General features: G+C 42.9%; 1 protein-coding gene across 1 annotated transcript; it reads right to left on the reverse strand.

The window, feature by feature from the left end:
• Positions 1 to 2,219: 2,219 nt before the first annotated feature.
• IDH1 (isocitrate dehydrogenase (NADP(+)) 1) lies at positions 2,220 to 18,416 on the reverse strand. The gene is made up of 10 exons (XM_004764276.2): positions 18,247 to 18,416; positions 17,175 to 17,240; positions 14,427 to 14,564; positions 11,421 to 11,712; positions 9,482 to 9,587; positions 8,043 to 8,220; positions 6,419 to 6,570; positions 6,036 to 6,176; positions 5,164 to 5,326; positions 2,220 to 3,157 (listed from the first exon to the last, which is right to left on the reverse strand). Exons 3-10 carry the CDS (start codon positions 14,546 to 14,548, stop codon positions 3,067 to 3,069), a joined length of 1,245 nt encoding a protein of 414 aa, XP_004764333.1. The 5' UTR covers positions 14,549 to 14,564; positions 17,175 to 17,240; positions 18,247 to 18,416; the 3' UTR covers positions 2,220 to 3,066.

Consider the following 18,416-nt stretch of genomic DNA (forward strand, 5'->3'; position numbering starts at 1 on the left):
AAAAGTTACAAACAATGCTAGGCTGTCCGCAAAATTCACCTCTTTGAGTCAGAGATACCATCCAGAGTTGTTTAACTTTCTTGTTCCAGAGGAATGAGCAGTTAGGATGCTGCACTCTCCCTAATATTAAGAAAAGGGCCTATACATCTGTACCCCAATGTTCATAGCAGCAATGGCCACGGTCGCCAAACTGTGGAAAGAACCAAGATGCCCTTCAACGGACGAATGGATAAGGAAGATGTGGTCCATATACACTATGGAGTATGATGCCTCCATCAGAAAGGATGAATACCCAACTTTTGTAGCAACATGGACGGGATTGGAAGAGATTATGCTGAGCGAAATCAGTCAAGCAGGGAGAGTCAATTATCATATGGTTTCACTTATTTGTGGAGCATAACAAATAGCATGGAGGACATGGGGAGATGGAGAGGAGAAGGGAGTTGGGGTAAATTGGAAGGGGAGGTGAATCATGACAGACTATGGACTCTGAAAAACAATCTGAGGGGTTTGAAGTGGCAGGGGTGTGGGAGGCTGGGGTACCAGGTGGTGGGTATTGTAGAGGGCACGGATTGCATAGAGCACTGGGTGTGGTGCAAAAATAATGAATACTGTTATGCTGAAAATAAGTAAAAAATAAATGAAAAATAAAAAAAGAACAGGGCCTATGAAATAAAATTTCTAAGAGAAAAGGGGTAATAAGAGTACACAATTTTTCAGGATTTATATAAACACAGTCTTTCTTCATATTTTTTATATTTGTTTCATATCTTACCTCCTTAACAGGAACAGACAAGACCTTGATGTGGAAAAAATTTTTATGATAGAATTATTCAAACGGAGGATGGAAAATCACTGGTTGGCAAGCCTTAGGAGGACTGTCTGTATCAGGGAAAAACACAAGGGAGCTGTGATTCTAACTGTGAAGATTAGTTATTAAGTATTTTCAGTTAAAAATTCTACTTAAGGGACGCCTGGGTGGCTCATTTGGTTGGACGACTGCCTTCGGCTCAGGTCATGATTCTGGATTCCCGGGATCGAGTCCCGCATCGGGCTCCCAGCTCCATGGGGAGTCTGCTTCTCTCTCTGACCTTCTCCTCGCTCATGCTCTCTTTCACTATCTCTCTCTCAAATAAATAAAATATTAAAAAAAAAACATTTTAATAAAAAAAAAATTCTACTTAAGAGATCATACTTGCAACTGAGAGAACTTTGAAGTGTAGGACTCCTGTCTCCTCTGTTCCTGGATCCTACTGCCTTCAGGGTTTTGCGAAGCAGGAGTTATTTTCCAGGTCAAAAATTCTGATCCTGATGTTGTTACAAAGTAAACCATTAGCCTTGGCATGTATCGGCCAGCATCTATTCATTTACTGAATATTTTAGAACATTAACCAGTTCTTGGCCAAATACTGATCCGACAGATGTTGAGGCGGAGCTCTGCCCCACGAACACTCCGTCTGATCAGCTTCCAGGATGTTTGTGAGTGCTGGAGGGACGAGCTCAGGTCATCCAAACCAACAGCATTGCTTCGTTCCACGTGATGCTCTTTCCACCCATTGAAACCTGCAAATGTGCAGTCCAGTAGAAAGAGCCCAAGCTTAGCTACAAAGATTCCGGACTTTCGGCCAAAATGGCCTCCGAGGTACTCTGTATGCCTGATCCACGTGCGTCCTGAGGCCTGTTTCCTTCCCCCAGAGTACGTGGCTACCGCTGGCATGCTGGCCAGCTTTTCTTCAGGTGGAGCTGGAACTGTGGGAAACCCCTGTGACGTGGCGCTTTCTCCACATTGCCCGGGGACCCACTGATCCCCATCCATTCTCTTGTCGTCTGGGAGACACCCCTGCTCCCTCCATCTCCAGTGCCAGTTCAGATCTTCATTTCACAATATACCGATAACTGGCCTTCCCTCCTGGACTGTGCCCAGCACCTCCTCCTCCACAAGTACTCATTCTTCACACAAGCTGTGCTATTTTGCTAAAGGAAAATATGATCACATCCCTCCCTTCTTAAGTCTTTACTGGCTTCTCATTAACTTACGTGATCATACCTGTACCCCTAGCATGTGCCTCCACTCGATTCCCTAATAGTCCAGTCATTCCTTTGTTCTGTCTTCGGTCTTCTTTCCCTCTCCCTGTAGGATCCACATCTTACCACTTACTTACCCATTTGCCCCACAGTCCCAGAAGTATACTTGATAAATAAAAACCCAAGAAGACTGGTCATTAGCACTGAATTTTAATTACAATTAGTAATTAAAGTAGTTCAGATGAAGAACGGACTAGAATAGTGTTAAAATCAACTTCTGAAAAAAATCACATTTATAGAAGGGAAATAAAACGGGCCAGCAGAAGTCCAAAAAAGGTGCAGCTTGGATTATTGCACTTGGATGAAATACGCTGCTCGGGGTAACATAATACTCAGGCCACACAAGGCCGGGAAGAGGAGGCAAACAGACGACAGACCCAGGCAGTATTTACTCGGGATTCCAGACTCTCTAGTCGCCTCACAGATGCTTAGTATTTTCAAAACACTCAAGAAGAGCTCTTTCCAAAAGTGACGGTCGTGTCTCTCAACAGGTTTTACGAACACCTCTGCTTTCATTCCAAACTGTGGGCAAGTTCACTGGACGGCTCTGCCTCACGTGATGGGGCATCTGTCGCACCAAAACGACCCAGCAGCCCAGGCCACGGAGAGGTGAAGGGGGGGAATTTGGACTTCACGCATGTTTTCAGGAACAATACTGTGGCTACAGTTTACCCTTTCAAACACTGTTCATTTTGGTCATTTGTATTGGAACATGAGAAAAAGTGACGACGAGTACAAAGGAGCACTAGGCTACCAGTAGAAAATCAAATAAAATTTTTAAAAAGTCCCCTGCCACGTTCACAAGGGTGGCGTAACTGTATGTGTAAGAAAAAGGCTGTAAACTTATAGAAAAGATAAACTCTGGCTTCTAAACAAATTATAAAATTGATTTTACCTTGAACCTTGAGTGTTATGCAGGAAAATGTAAACCAGTGGGCCTAGTTACCAAAGACACGTATCCTCCTAAGCTGAGGGATGGCCTTAAAGTTTGGCCTGAGCCAGTTTTATATTCAAGTTTTCTCCGAGTTTGTCCATGAACTCGAATGTATTCAAGTAGTCAGAACGTTGCACACTAATACAGGAGGAAAAAGGAAAGAAAGAAATTAGTTTGTCTCTGGTCTGGTAGCAGGTAAAGGGAAAGTCCTAGAAATGCTATGTAGGTAGCATTTAATTAATTGAAAATTTATTTATTAATAAATTAATATTATAAATTACAAATGAATATAATAATAAATTATAAATTAATATATGGCTGATGACTGTGCTCAAGGTGCAAAGGGCTGACTGAGGCTATAGGCAGCTTGGCCACATGTACCTTCAGCATGTCCCCTGCCCTGAGTCTTTGAGGGCGAAACTATCACAGAGCTGCTGCTTCTTCTTCTTCTTCTTTTTTTTTTAAAGATTTTATTTATTTATCAGAGAGAGAGAGCGAGCACAGGCAGACAGAGGCAGAGGGAGAAGCAGGCTCCCTGCTGAGCAAGGAGCCCGATGCCGGACTCGATCCCAGGATGCTGGGATCATGACCTGAGCTGAAGGCAGCTGCTTAACCAACTGAGCCACCCAGGTGTCCCCTTCTTTTTTTTTTTTTTTTAAATTTTATTTATTTATTTGACAGAGAGAGATCACAAGTAGACAGAGAGGCGGGCAGAGAGAGAAAGGGAAGCAGGCTCCCTGCTGAGCAGAGAGCCCCATGCGGGACTCGATCCCAGGACTCTGAGATCATGACCTGAGCCGAAGGCAGCGGCTTAACCCACTGAGCCACCCAGGCGCCCTATCACAGAGTTTCTGTTCAGGCTAATGGCGGAGAGACTGAAATCATCCCACTTCTTATTCCTCATTCTTAAAAATAACAAAACCTACTCAGGGGAACAGCCATGCTTTCATTTACATTCCTACAAATTGTCACATGTCCTTAAAACTGTCTGAACAGTCTTATTATTATCATGGTCTTAAAAAAAAAAGAAGATAACAGACTGGCTAAGGTAATCCTGATAGGTGCCGAATCAAAGAGGCTACAAAGCTAACATACCAATAAGCACATTTCAAACACTGTGTTCTTGCCAGAAATTTAAGATAAGAAAGACAGAGTGGTTGAGTATATCCCCATCACTGAGGTATACTGACCCTGATGCAGATCTCAGAGGATGCATGGTTTAGACTTGGGACTGGTGTTAAACTTCAGTAGGGTTCCTTTTACTTTTCTTTCTTTTTTTTTTTTTTTAAAGATTTTATTTATTTATTTATTTGACAGACAGAGATCACAAGTAGGCAGTGAGGCAGGCAGAGAGAGAGGGAAGCAGGCTCCCTGCTGAGCAGAGAGCCCATGTGGGGTTCGATCCCAGGATCCTGGGATCATGACCTGAGCTGAAGGCAGAGGCTTTAACCCACTGAGCCACCCAGGTGCCCCTTCAGTAGGGTTTCTTGAAGTGAGTCATAGTGACCAACTGTGAAGAAGTCTCTGATTAGCAGCCAATCCAGCCGGGAGATGGGCTACCATGTTTTCAGAAAAATTCTGGGCAATAGATGGGCCTCGAACATTTGACTATTGGTTAGAGATCATTATGGAAGGGACTAGGACGAAGTGGGCATCTAAAACTTGTGCTCTTGTTTTTTTTACCCATAAATTGGAGGAAATAAAGGGGTACAATACAATAGCCTTGGTGGTCTCTTTGTTTCAAATGTCTATAATTTTCTTGTTAAACAGAACCCTGTCACCCAACGATCGTCAACTAGATCAGAGGTCAGCAAACTCCAGCCTGGCTCCTGGACTCCATCCAGGCTACAGTCTGGTTTTGCAACTGGTTTGACTGGAACACTGCCACATCCACTAGCTTCTGTATCATCTATGACTGTTCACCTTCCACAGTGGCAAAGTTCAACAGCTGTAGAGTTTTGAAAAGGCTGTCTGTTCCCACAAAGTCTGAAATGCTTACTGTCAGCAATCTGTAGATAGTGTCTGTTGATCCCTGAACTAGGTGATAAATAATAATCCGTGTACCTCAAAAAAGCTCTGATATTTTGTACCTAGAAAAGATACGTGGTGATTTAACTGCAGATCTCAAGGTATCTTATACTTACTTGGACAAACCTTTAATACAAGCAGCCAAGTCCTTGGTCATGAAACCAGCCTCAATGGTCTCAACACAGACTTCTTCCAAAGCCTTGGCAAAAAAACCGAGCTCTTTATTGTTATCAAGCTTAGCCCTGTGGGCTAATCCTCTGGTCCAGGCGAAAATGGAAGCTAAAAAGAGCAAAACAGAACGAAACCAAAAAACCAACACTTAGATCAAACCAAGAGGGATTCCCAAATGTTTCAGTTCCCAAAAACAGAACAACTTTTTTTTTGGTTAAATCTTCAAGTGACTGATACCATTAGATGCTATCCACATGGGCTATATAAGAATTGGAAATATTTTTACTGAATAGAAATTTTAAAAAGATCTGTCTTTTTGTAGAGCAAATGTCTTAAATTTTGTTAGAGCCTTCAGAAAGTACATTTTCATGGTGTGCTAGTAATACTTGAAGCTTAAGGCATTTACTAATCTGCGATGGGTCACCATCTCTTCTATCTCTCATCTGTGTCGGCCTCCCCTCCTCTCTCTAGGCTGTCATCTCTTTTTAAAATGTTTTCTTTAAAATCCAGTTAGAAGGATCTAGCTGTATAGCTTTTAGATTATTAGCCATCTGTGACTTTGCTGTTCCAGAGGAAAAGGGAAATGCTCACTGGCAACATTCTTTTCTGTAGTGTGCATTCTCCCACAAAATAGAAATGCATATATTGTGTATATTTCAAGAAGTACCTTCAAATGGCTCTCATTAGTCGAACAGAGGCACTGTTTGGTGATGATTTTATACACAAAGCACTGGGCAGACAAAGGGACATGTCTGATTTCCTCTGGAGATCTCCACTCCTCGGGTGGAAATCGGTATAGCAGTAAACATGACCTTACCAATGGGATTGGTGGACGTCTCCTGTCCTTTCTGATACATGCGGTAGTGACGTGTTACAGTCCCGTGGGCAGCCTCTGCTTCTACTGTCTTGCCGTCTGGACAAACCAGCACGCTGGTCATCATGCCAAGAGAGCCATAACCTGTAAGTGGCAAAGCATGAAGAACTGGGTACAAGCGCAGAAGAAGGCTGACTCCCTCAGAGAGGAGCGGGCTCAGGAAAATAAACTTAAGCGTGTGTAGTCATCAGTGATTCCACAGTGCTTACATTTTAGGATTTAACAAAGGGCTGCAAAACCCCCTTTTCTGAACTAGAGAACTACTGCGGCATGACCTAGGTGCCACCGGCTGCACTCCACCTCTGTTTGGTCCCACAAGTCCTTACCTTGGGCCACGGAGTCTGACTGCACATCACCATCATAGTTCTTACAGGCCCAGATGAAGCCTCCCTCGGACTTCATAGCTTGGGCCACCATGTCATCAATGAGCCTATGCTCATACCAGATATTCTGAGCTTCGAACTGGGATTTGTACTGCCTAAGAAACAAGAGAGAGAAAAGGGAATTAACACGGAGACTGGTGTTGTTAGGGACAGCACCTGCTACTCCAAAGAGGGTGGGGTTGGAAACCAGCATTTTTTAGTGGAAGCAACACAGACTTGAGAATCTGAGAGACCTAAGCTCAAATCCTGCCCATTTTAAAGCTGTGAAACCCCAGTGTCCCCACCTGTTAGAGTGACTTCACCTTCTTTGCAGAGATGTGAGAATAATGGAGACAGCAGTGTCACCGCATTATTTTTAGTTTTCAGTACACTACTGATGAGATTCTTCAGATATAGCTTACTTTAACAATGTAATAACAGGGGCCACCTGGGTGGCTCAGTTGGTTAAGCATCTGACTTTGGCTTAGGTTGTGACCTCAGGGTCCTGGAATTGAGCCTACCTCCAGTCCCCCCTTGGGCTCCCTGCTCAGTAGGGAGCCTGCCAGTCCCTCTCCCTCCCTATGCTTGTGCCCTCTCTGTTTCTCTCTCAAATAAATAAATAAAGTCTTAAAAAAAAAAAGAATGTAATAATGGATGAAAAATAAGATTCTACCACTCTGTATCTTTCAGGAAACTAGGACAGCTCCTGGGGTTGGTAGCAGGAAGAAGAATTAAGATGTCTTAAAATCCAAGCCCTGGCTTCAACATTTGCACCTAAAAGGGAGTTACGTCATCTTAAAAGTTAACACATGCTCCCGTGTTGTTGAGCCTGAAGTTGTTATTAATACAGAAAAGTTCAAATGACTCCACTAAAGCTGAGTTCTAACTCACAACAAGGTGCTTTGGAAAGAGTGGGAATGTGCCCATGCAGAAACTCATATGCTTGAAAAATTATATATATATATATTTTTTATTAGAGAGACAGAGTGAGCAAGCAGGACTGAAGGTGGGAGTTGGGCAGAGAGAAAAGCCTTAAGCAGGCTCCCTGACAGGAAGCGGGGGCTTGAACTCATGACCTTGAGATGATGACACGAGCTGAAATCGAGGATCAGATGTTTAACTGACTGAGCCACCCAGATGCCCCTCCTATTCTTTTTTATAAAACAATATTTTATTTGCAAGTAATCTCTACACCAGACATAGGGCTCGAACTCACAGCCCTGAGATTGAGAGTCATATGCTCCATCGACTGAGTCAGCCAGGACTGATTTTGACTAATTTTGCCCCCCAAAATTAGAACTTTCTGTCAGTCACAGGGCACCTTCATTCAAACATTAAACAATTCTGGCTCTAAACAAAAAATAATAATAAATGTGAGACATTACTTGAAAACATTTACCTTCTAAAAGCAACTTGAAAGTGGTTTGTTTCATGTCTGTTAAATCTTAGTTTTGCCCTTAACTTTATGGGATAATGATGGTTTTCATTCAATTTGTCCCAGATTCAAAGGGATAAGGATGCAAATTCTATATTATAAATCCTAGCTTATTTTAGAAAAAAGACAAAGAAACAAAAAAGAACTAGTTACTTGTCATATATTTCCTGAAAGATGTCTTTAAAACGTCCATCGTATTTCTTCAAAATAGTGTTCTTGGTGCTCAGATACAAAGGCCAACTCTTCGATAGAGCCATCTGGAAAGAACTGTGTGCAAAATCTTCGATCGACTTATCTTGATTGTACATCCCCATAGCCACACCACCACCCTCTGTGGGGGGAGCACCGATGAGAGGAAAAAGGAGAAAGGTAAATGGGGTAGAATTGTAACAAGTTCAAATCCACCCACCAACACCCAAGCACCCAATACCCAGCTCCCATGGCTTCAAAAAGTGCCGGCCAGACTTCCAACAAGAATATTCCATGAGCTGCCAAGGCACGTGATTGGAAGAAAGTCAATTCTAGATAAGAACCTTCTAACTTGTTTTGAAAGGGCAATAGAAACGAGAAAAACATGGTCTTGAAGATCCTGAGGATACCAAAATACTAGAAAGTACTGATATGAGCCAGAAATACACTCAAGAAAGGGCGAATCATTTTTTAAGCTGTCTTCGGCACTTTCAAAAATTTCACACGTGTTTTCGACTCTATGTGGGTGCTTTATCCTCAGCCATTGAGAAAAATTGGCATTTTAAATATCGAATGAAAATTCTCATCATTTCCTGGAGGATACTGAAGGTTCAGACCTCACTGGCAGAAATAATTATGCTACACTACACGTCATCACTAGTGTTTTACGACTCTTACTTGGTAAACTCTGTAATTATTGAAAGACAGAACTTGAATCTGGGCTAGTGCCCAGGGCCAACCTAGGCTCAAAATATACAAGGCCCAAACCCGCAGGACGAGATTCCATTAAAATGATATTAGTTAGAGGAGGGAAAGAGAACAAGGGCTAGGTAAGCTTTGAGCTCTGTTTGCATGAGAGCTTTTAACCACTTGAGGAGTGGAGAAAGAGGGTTCTCTGTTCTTTCAACAACCTTTGGGTGGCATCTGCTACGGGGGACCTTTGAAGCAGCAGGATTGGGTGGAAGAAAAGGCAAAAACCAAATGTTCACTTTCACAGAATAAACACTCAGGGCAAGAAGAAAATCTCAGCAAATATATAACGCAACCATTTTCAAATACAAAGCCTACCAGAGCAAAGCGCAGATTACATGACAGGCGATATGGGATTATTAATGTTTAATTTCTGTGATTTAGGCATGATTGATTCCCGCCTACCTCTCCTCCCTGTCTTTGCCCACGTGCGTTTCCAATTAAGTGGCTGGTTCCTTTTGTGTCTTTTAATCTACCCCGTGGGAAGGCATGGAAGGCACCTACTTCTTTATGCTAGACGTTGGGTCCTATAGAAACGTTACAGATTCCATCTTGTATTTTCAAGAGCCACATAACTAACTTCCAAAAAAGAGTACCAATATTGTCTAAATGATCTGTAAAAAATGAAAACATGTAGCTCCTGATGGACTTACCTTCGAAATTATGTACCAGGTATGTCATTTTTTTGGATCCATCACTTGATGTGTAGGTTATCTCGACTTTACCAGGTCCGGGAACAACAAAATCAGTTGCTCTGTACTGTGTAGAGGGGAGAAAGATATAAAACCAACCAACCAACCAACCAACCAACCAACACCAAACCCCCCGCCCCCAAACTATCTTTTTAAGAACTATAAGGGAAAAAAAAAATCATAGAACACAGAGCTGGAAGATACCTAGACAAACAGGGCAGTGTGGCCCAACCTTCATTTATTTTGGATGGGGAAAAAAGAGGTCCAGAGAGTTCCCAAAGCAAGTTAATCCCAGGGTATAGTGGAAATCAGAATTTACTGGGTGCCTCCCATGTAAAGGGCAGTTTCCTGAGCACTGATAAAGAGCAGAGAATCACAAAGCATTTTCTCTTAGGAAGCTTATAACCTAACAAAGACATTCAAAAAGTGAGAACCAATCTAAAAGCTTTCAAATGTCAAAGGTGGGCTTAGATAAGAAATGCAGTAGGATGACAGAGGGAGAGAAATGACCACGACCTGCAGGTCCAGGATGTCTTTCCCCAGGGGGATGATAATACACCAGCTAGATCGTGGATGTGAGGAGAGCTAATGCCTTGCCTTCACTATATGACAGACGTTTTAAGTGACTAACTTGAATCATTTATTTCATTTGATTCTTACATCAATCTTACAACAGAGGAACAGTGATATAGTAGAAATAACACATCTAGGGTCAAAAGACTTGCAATCCCGTCCTTAGGCCTTCATGGCTCAGTCTCTTCACGGTTATTATTGCTACTTACACCAGCCCAGGATTTGTCCAAAAGCAGCAGTGACTGTGGAAGCAACTATGAGGGCTGGTGCGCCTTCGGAAAGGACCGTACAAGGTGGTGGAAGACTGTGCCTGGCTCACACAAGGCATCCGTGAATTTCTGCCTCATTGTATTCTCTTCAATGAGTTAAATTAGAATATTTTCACAACCAGGTACTCACGGTTGCCAGCCACACCTACTTATTTATGTCCATATAGAGTACTACTAATGACAACTGGGAAAAGAGCCTTTAGGTAACCGTGAAGATTAAATATCTTTTCTATACAGCACGCTTCTGCCATATGAAGTCTTTCACTATGGGTGGTAACTCATTCCCATTTCTTAAAAGGAAGACACTGAGGCACCAAAGCCTCATGGATGCTTTGTAAAGGTTTATGCACATTTAAACAATTAGGGTTGAATCAACTGTAGGCTGGGAATTTTCAGTCTGAATTTTAATGAAAAGAATGACCATTCTTCCAAGTGACTGATGCCAAAATAATTGAAGGGGGTAGGGGTGCAGGATGAAAAAGATACCATGAACTCACAAAAATATAAGAGTAGTCTTCCTGGGATTTGTGTTTGAAGCGCTCCTGTGGACATTCTCCCTCCTGGGCCTCTGGAAGGTTCGGCCAGGATGAAGGGATAGTTTGAACCAAAGGGTAGAACAAAGTGAGCTGATCCTCAAGGACTAACCCAGTGACCCCATCCACAGGGACGGAGAGTGGTCGGACCTGGCCATACTGTTTCTAAAGACAGCTACATCCAAGTCTCTGGATTTCAGCACAAGACATTCTTATCTGTAAGGCTCTTTGAGGACCTACGCTGCTTTTTATAAAAGTTCAAAACCTCCTCTTCAGTACGGATTTTGTTTAGTTGGCAGTTTTTCTGTTTAAATTGGCAATAAGCCTGCTGGTACAAAAGTACAGAAACTAGTACTTCTTTCTTTTCCAAGTAGGAAAGGAATGTTTTAAAGAGACTACTTTCAGTCACGGAACCAGTTTTTCCTTTTATGTATGAAGTGATCATGTTCCGTATAATCTTTGGTGGTTCTCAACCCTGTCACGAGAAAAGAATATGGAGAATACAACAATGCGAACGCGACTTACTTGATCCCCATAAGCATGGCGACCTATGATGATGGGTTTTACCCATCCGCTCACAAGCCGGGGGATATTTTTGCAGATAATAGCTTCCCTGAAAACGGTGCCACCCAGAATATTTCGGATGGTGCCATTTGGTGATTTCCACATTTGTTTCAACTTGAACTCCTCAACTCTCTTCTCATCAGGGGTGATGGTAGCACACTTGACACCAACGTTGTACTTCTTTATAGCTTCTGCCGCATCCTTGGTGACCTGGTCATTGGTGGCATCACGATTCTCTATGCCTAAATCATAGCTGGGAGGGAAAAGTCGTTAAGTGGAACTGTCCAGACAAACTGATGAGTGATGGAGGGTGTCCCCATCCACGCATGGGGATGGCGCGCAGAGCCTGCCCTGAAGAAAGGAAAGGCTCAAAATACACCTCAATCTGCCAGCTTTGAGGACTAGTGCACCTTAGATCCAGAAGACGGCTGCCAACCAAACAAAGCACTAAGAGAGGTGGACTGTGGGCTGTAGCCACCTGCGGCATGGGAGGTTGTCTAGGAGGAGACTGAATGGAAGCCACTGTGCTCATCCCCTTTGTGTGTTCTTTACTGCCAAAGGCAATAAGCACCTAAGCAGCCGTTTCTGCAGACTTCCATAAAATCAGCAGAAAAATGTAAGTCTAAGCACTTATTTTCCCTTGGTAAATAGTGTGCTCTAAAAATAAAGGGCTCGGAAAGTCTAAAGGATTGTTTTACGGCATTTAAGTGGTAGGATCTATAAATGCCACGGTCGGTGCCAAAAATGCTATTGACTTCTTCATTAATGCCAGTTAGTCAGAAGATGAACCTCTCCCTAATTCTGAGGCAAGTCTCTTTGTTCTGGAAATAAGCCTGCAGTGTGTTGAGTAAATAATGGAATGCAATGATGGATTTATACACTCCAGGGAGTTACAGTAATTGACACCAATTCCCAGGCTGCAGGTCATTCGGAACTGGAAAAAATGTTGGTTGTCCACGGAGCACAGAAAATGATTAAAGCTTTAGCTCAAGTATGTCAGAATTTGTCAGAAACAAAACAGTAATGTAATAATTCTTTTTGTCCTCCAGGACTTTATGTTTTTCAGGTTTTTTTTAGCTTTCAAAACTTGCTAATCCATGAAGCCTCTAGATTTTTCTTTTCAGTTCCTTTTAGTTTTTGCATTTTCCTTTCCTTCACTATCCCAACTCACAATGCAAACGCAAAGGAGCAATCTTAGTGTATTTCCAAAGAAAAATTATTCCAAACTGCTTTGGCCTTAGATAATTCACTTAAGTCTAACGAATCCATTGACTCTTATCTTCTGGCAGAGGAAATGCTGAATACTACAAATGTCTAATCCTAACTCAAACGAGGACCGTGGTCAGCACTTTTCATGTTTATAGGAACCAGCTCTCATCAGAAGAATCTACCAGCAAATTAGTAGTTTTTCTTCTCTTCTTTAAGTCTGTAACAGAAGAGAATGAGTAAGTGGCCTGGACCACTAACTTGCAGGAAACAAAACAAACAAATCACTCTCTGTTCCTCAAAAAGAACTGGTCACGTAATGACTACAGTCATTTTGGAACACCTTAAAATTTGTTTGAGCCTCCCAAAATTCTTTATTCTGTAGCCAGTGAATCTTTCCCTTTCAGGCATAATGACTATCCTTTAAAACTCCTTATGCCTCTAAGGCTAACGAGGCTTAAAGCTTTTTCGCAGCTTTTACACTGTCAAGAACTTGGCAAACTCATCTGCTACTATGTCAGGTTCCAAACCAGGGGAGTGCTCGTGAAATGCTTCTCTAACCCATTTAATGTTTTTTATGCTTCGTTTCCTGTATGTCTGGTTGGCCTCTGCAAGTATTTGCTTCTTCTCGTGGTTGCAAAACAGACATTATCAACAGCTTGGGCTCAGAATAACTAAAGAGTGTCTAATGACACCATGTAAATGAACTAACTAAACCCAGGCAAACAACAGGCCCTTGGAGGAACACGTGGGTCTGATGAATAATTCTGGGTCAAGACAAATACACAGAAGACTTGCTATAGTCTGGCTGAAATGTGTGGGTCAACATTTTGCCATGGAATATGGCTTTAGCCATATCCCCTTTGGAAAAATTCCGTCTCTTCCTAGTTTGGATTCACAAGGAATATGAGCAAATTTATAAAAATCACAGGGAACAAAGGGGAGGATCCCATAGAGACTTTCATCTCTGTCTCCAAACACTTTAAAGACAGAGCAAAGGCTCAAATCCTTAGAACACAAAAGGCATGGTCTACAGAAAGTTGAGGGTTGTATAAGATAAATTCAAGTGTTCTTTCTGTACTAGAATTGTGTGAAAAGGGTAAAAGGTGGGGAAAAGTCCACTGACTAGTTAAGTAGAGTGATAGAAATCAGAGGTAGAAGGAAAGGAAAAAACCGCGCTAACTACATTTACTTTACTGTTCAATACAGACTGTACCTCTATGAGTCTCCTTTCCACAAATAATACCTTGTGCAGCTCTGAGCCGCTGATTTATAAAAAGAAAAAAACTTCACAAGAAACAGAGACTTGGAAGGAGCGGAGAATCACTTTGTTCTCAAAGCAATTCTTTTCTTCAGACCAATGCTAAATCCAGTCTTTCTAGCAAAATATCAAAATTAAAAGAGTCTGGGGCGCCTAAGTGGCCCAGTCAGTGAAGCATCTGACTTTTGGTGTCGACTCAGGTCATGATCTCAGGGTTGGGAGATTAAACCACTGGTCATCGGGTTCTGTGCTCAGTGGGGAGTCGGCCTGAGACTCTCTGCCCCTCCCCACTGCATTTCTTTAAAAATAAATAAATCTTAAAAAACAAGTAAAATTAATAAAATTAAAATAGAAGGTTCACATATCTATATTTTGGTATCTCTCCCTCGACAGCTTCATTCATAAGATACAGCTGTAGCTAGTTACACAGCTAGTGATGCCCTGAAATTCACTTAGATTATGCTTTCTGAGTTTGCTGCATAGAAGGCTAATTCATTTACCTGTGCAGGTCCAGTTCCACATAGGGAAAAATGAGTTTTTCTTTAATCAACTCCCAAATGATTCGTGTCATTTCATCTCCTTGCATCTCTACCACAGAACCGCCACGAATTTTCTGAGACATTTTGACTTCAAGAAACCTTTAAAAAGAACAAAAGGGAAGACCCAGGTCGTCTCATTTATTTCATTACAGTGTAAAAAATACCAAGAATTCGGTGATTACTAAACACTACATTCACTCATGACAATATATTTACCAGGAGGCTCAAGCACATTCTCTGTAGAGAGCATCGTGTTACGTGCTTCATGTGTGGGTTTTGAGGTGGTCCTCACAACCCCGTAAGATGGAAATGATCTTCCCAAGTTACTCTGACAGAACGAAAAGGTTTCCCAAGGCCGTCCCATGACCCTGTAAGATGTTCTCAGTAATGTTGTCATTATTCCTGACTGTTGGTTCACCTTCTAAAACGAGATGATTTCTTCAATACCATGTTTATTTGAACCCTCCTAATCCAACCCCTCATTTTATGGCACCCTCAAAATCAGCAAAATGAGGGGTGCTAGTATTTCTCTTTTTTTAAGAGGCTGTTTTGGTTAAAAACACACACACACACACACACACACACACACACCAAACCTAAAACACCAAAACTACACTTGGGGCCATTCAACAAGTTCTTATAAGCCATGTTTAAGGAAACTTTAAAAGTGAAAGATGAAGGATTTCTGGGGGAATTATGTTTTCCTAGAGACAATAATGGAAATGGGGATGTCACCCTAAAAACAAAAGTGATTTCTCTATTTCGAAAAACCTGTATATAGAAGGGCTACCACTGCCCAGAAGCCAAGCATGTCCCTGTCCTGTTCCTTGGTATCCCAACTCCTGGACTGTTCTTGGGCAAAGGAAAGCTGCCAGTGGGTGGGGCAGAGAAATGGAATTGTTCCAGTAGGACATGTCTTCCTCGGATTGAGGATAGCAAATACAAATTAATCTCATTCCCAGAAAGGGCAGGGGTGCACCCTCTGGAAGAAGTGCAACTATGAGGCTTCCAGAAGACCACATCCTGTATGTTGTCCCTGAGAAGTGGAAGAGGCTCTGTGCCTGAGGAAGGGATCTATTGCCTTTCATGATGCTCTAAGGGAAACTATTTCCCTGGGGGAACATAACTACAAATTGCTCCTATCCCCTTAAGTTATGGCTGAAGACTGGAAAAGTCAGGAGAACGGACTTACACAATTATTAGGTGAGAGGCCTATAAACAGAATCACTTGACAAGTTGAGCTAAAGTAATTTCGTCCTTAAATTACAAAAATGTACTGGGCGGCGGGGGGGGGGACCTGGCTGGCTCAGTCCGTGGAATGTGCGACTCTTGATCTTAGGGTCATGAGTTGAACAACCACGTTGAGGATAGAGATTACTTAAAAAAATAAAATCTTAAAAAAAACAACAACACAAAAAACCAAAAATGTACTCATTAGCAGACTGTGAACCTCAGTTCCTTATAATAAGCCAGGGTATATCCCTAACCCTCAGGCCCATTTTCACTTCCCAAATTTGTAATTCTAGAAGCCTGCTTATTAGTGTTTAGGAGGTTCCCTATACCATTACTGGGAGCCATCTGGAACCCAACTAGAATAAAAGAAGGGAAAAAACTAGTGTGGTAGAGTTAATTACTTGTGATGTGTAATTTCAAATATAATTTACAGTAGAGCTATATGTTGATTCAGTCCTGCTGAGCCCACTGTCACATCTGTCCTTGTATTTAAAACAAAACAACACAAAAAGAGGCAGCAAACTTATCTTGGTCTTGATACATTTCCATGGTTGCATTCCTATATACAAGCGTTATGACTTGGCTATTTTTCCTTGATGGCAAATACAACTGATGGCTCATACAGCATCTTTGAAAATGTCTTGCCTTGTCACAAGGAACTGAGGTTCAAGTAGACTAATGAGTACATTTTTGTTATTTAAAGATCAAATTACTTCAGTTCAACTTGTCAAGTAATACTGTCTATATTGAATAATGGCATTTTAAAAATTATCTCCGCAGTTGAAGCAGACATTTTTTGCAGTAAGTTTTCTATATCTCATAATTGAAATATATCAGGATTTCTTCACATTATCCATTAAATGTTAGCACCTTTTAACTAAAAAAGTCAAGTTTTCTTCTTCTTCTTTTTTTTTTTTTTTTTTGGTAGACCCTTGCTTCCTACAACATAGGACATTATTTATTTCTTTTAGATTTAAATTCCATGGGGTAGGCTTTAGGCCCCACTGGATTCACTTCTCTAAGCCTTGCTGATCAGAGTCTCCCTCTTCACCCAAACCCTGATTTCAGAAGGAAGGACTTTTCCAACAAATCAGTTCATTTAATCTGAAAGCAGGTGAATTCCAAACTTCCGACACACTTGTGTCATTCCACAAAATAAACCCGGATGAATACAGAGTAGTTTAAGAAAAAAAGAGTTGTTAAACCTTCTTAATTTTTTTCATCAACCCTAAAATTTTAGCCACTTTTTTTTTTTTAAGCTGAGTTCATGAAATACAGTAACTTCTGGGCCAAAAACAGCCTCTTGCAGAGAAGAGGTGCAAAGAAGGAAACAAGGAAGCAGCTGAAATTTATTGTTGTAAATATCCCTGACTCATTCCTTGCAGTGCCTCCGCCTACCTCCAGACCTCCAGGACCAATAAAATGCAGAATTGCCACATCAAAAAATACAGAAGGGGAAAACTTGCTAATTCTCACCTTTACAACTTCTAATCACTCCAACTCCTTTCAGTCTTGCAGACTGAGTTGAGCACAGTTTATTTCCTAAAACAAAACAAAAAGGGGAATTGAAGGACTTAACGTTCAAAACACGCCTGTCAGAAGGATTTAGCTGTTTTTAATACGGGCCAGCCGGGTTTATCTGGTTTAAAGTACAGAGCTGAGCAGACCCAGAAGGCCAAAGGGCAGTTTTAGGCGCGCAGGCACTTTCCAAACGAAGGTTAAGGGAGCACACAGATCTCAGCTCCGCACGCACTGAAGGGTGCGTCAGTGGGCGCGTCTCGGGTTCATCGTCCGTTAGCTGGTCTTGGGGTTTGCATGTCCTTAGGTGACGCTGTGACCAGCGGGCTCTTGGCCTGCATATGTCCTTGTGGCCGTTGTGCAAGACGGCTGCAACCGAAGCTGGCTCCGCTCGTCTCTCCAGGTCTCCACGCCCACCCTTCGCTGGGCACGCCAGAATCTTTACCCCGGGCGTCTTGAGCCTGCTGGGGGAACGCTTCCCTAGAACTGGAGAACTGGAGAGCCCCGCGGGGGGCGGAGGTGTGCCCTGCACCCCATCCCGCCCCCTCCACGCCTCCAGGAGGACGCTTCCACCGCCGCACGGCCAGGTCCGGCCAGCTGAGTTCGCGGCACACGCCCAAGTCCATGGCTCCCCCCCTTCTTTGCAGCCAGCTCGCCACCGCAGCACCTTTTCTTCCCTCTAAAGCCGAGACTTGGTCTCCCACACCTCGTTGCATCCTCCCACCGCTCGATTTCCCTTTCTGCCTGCAGACCTGGGTTTCTGTGTGCCACTGCAAGCAACTTTCCGCCGCCCATTCCAGAGTGGGCCTCTGCACATCCAGACATCGAGGACCTTCTTCCTCCCCATGCCTCTTCCCCACGCCCAACCTGGATTTCCCTCCTTCCTTTCGATCAGGGCTCGCCGCTAGATTCCTCCCTTCATTCCCAAGATCTGAGCTTTCTCCCTTCTGCCCGTTCCAGCTATAGGCGGGCTCCGAGCCTCCCCGCAAAAGCCAGGTCCTGGGGGCCGCCCCTCGAAGCCTGCGGTTACCTGCAGGGGAAGGTACGCGGACGATGAGCTAGCGGCAGCACAGTCACTCACACGCCGAAGCTCACAAACGTCTACACTGGCAAACCCCGCTGGGCCCCAGCTGTTCCAGCTTCTGACACCGCCTCCGCACCAACCCAGGAGCCGGCCGGCAGGGCAGGGCTTTGGCACAG

Source organism: Mustela putorius, unplaced genomic scaffold, assembly GCF_011764305.1.
Source record: "Mustela putorius furo isolate JIRA1106 unplaced genomic scaffold, ASM1176430v1.1 tig00000275_pilon_pilon_pilon, whole genome shotgun sequence".
In the NCBI taxonomy this organism is placed as follows: Eukaryota; Metazoa; Chordata; class Mammalia; order Carnivora; family Mustelidae; genus Mustela; species Mustela putorius.

Coding starts and splice junctions, on each gene's coding strand:
- IDH1 (XM_004764276.2), bottom strand. CDS start 14,548: ATGTCTCAGAAAATTCGTGGCGGTTCTGTGGTAGAGATGCAAGGAGAT. Junction 11,713..14,426: donor GTGGAACTGGACCTGCACAG/GTAAATGAATTA, acceptor TTTCCCTCCCAG/CTATGATTTAGGCATAGAGA. Junction 9,588..11,420: donor GCCATGCTTATGGGGATCAA/GTAAGTCGCGTT, acceptor CCCTCTACACAG/TACAGAGCAACTGATTTTGT.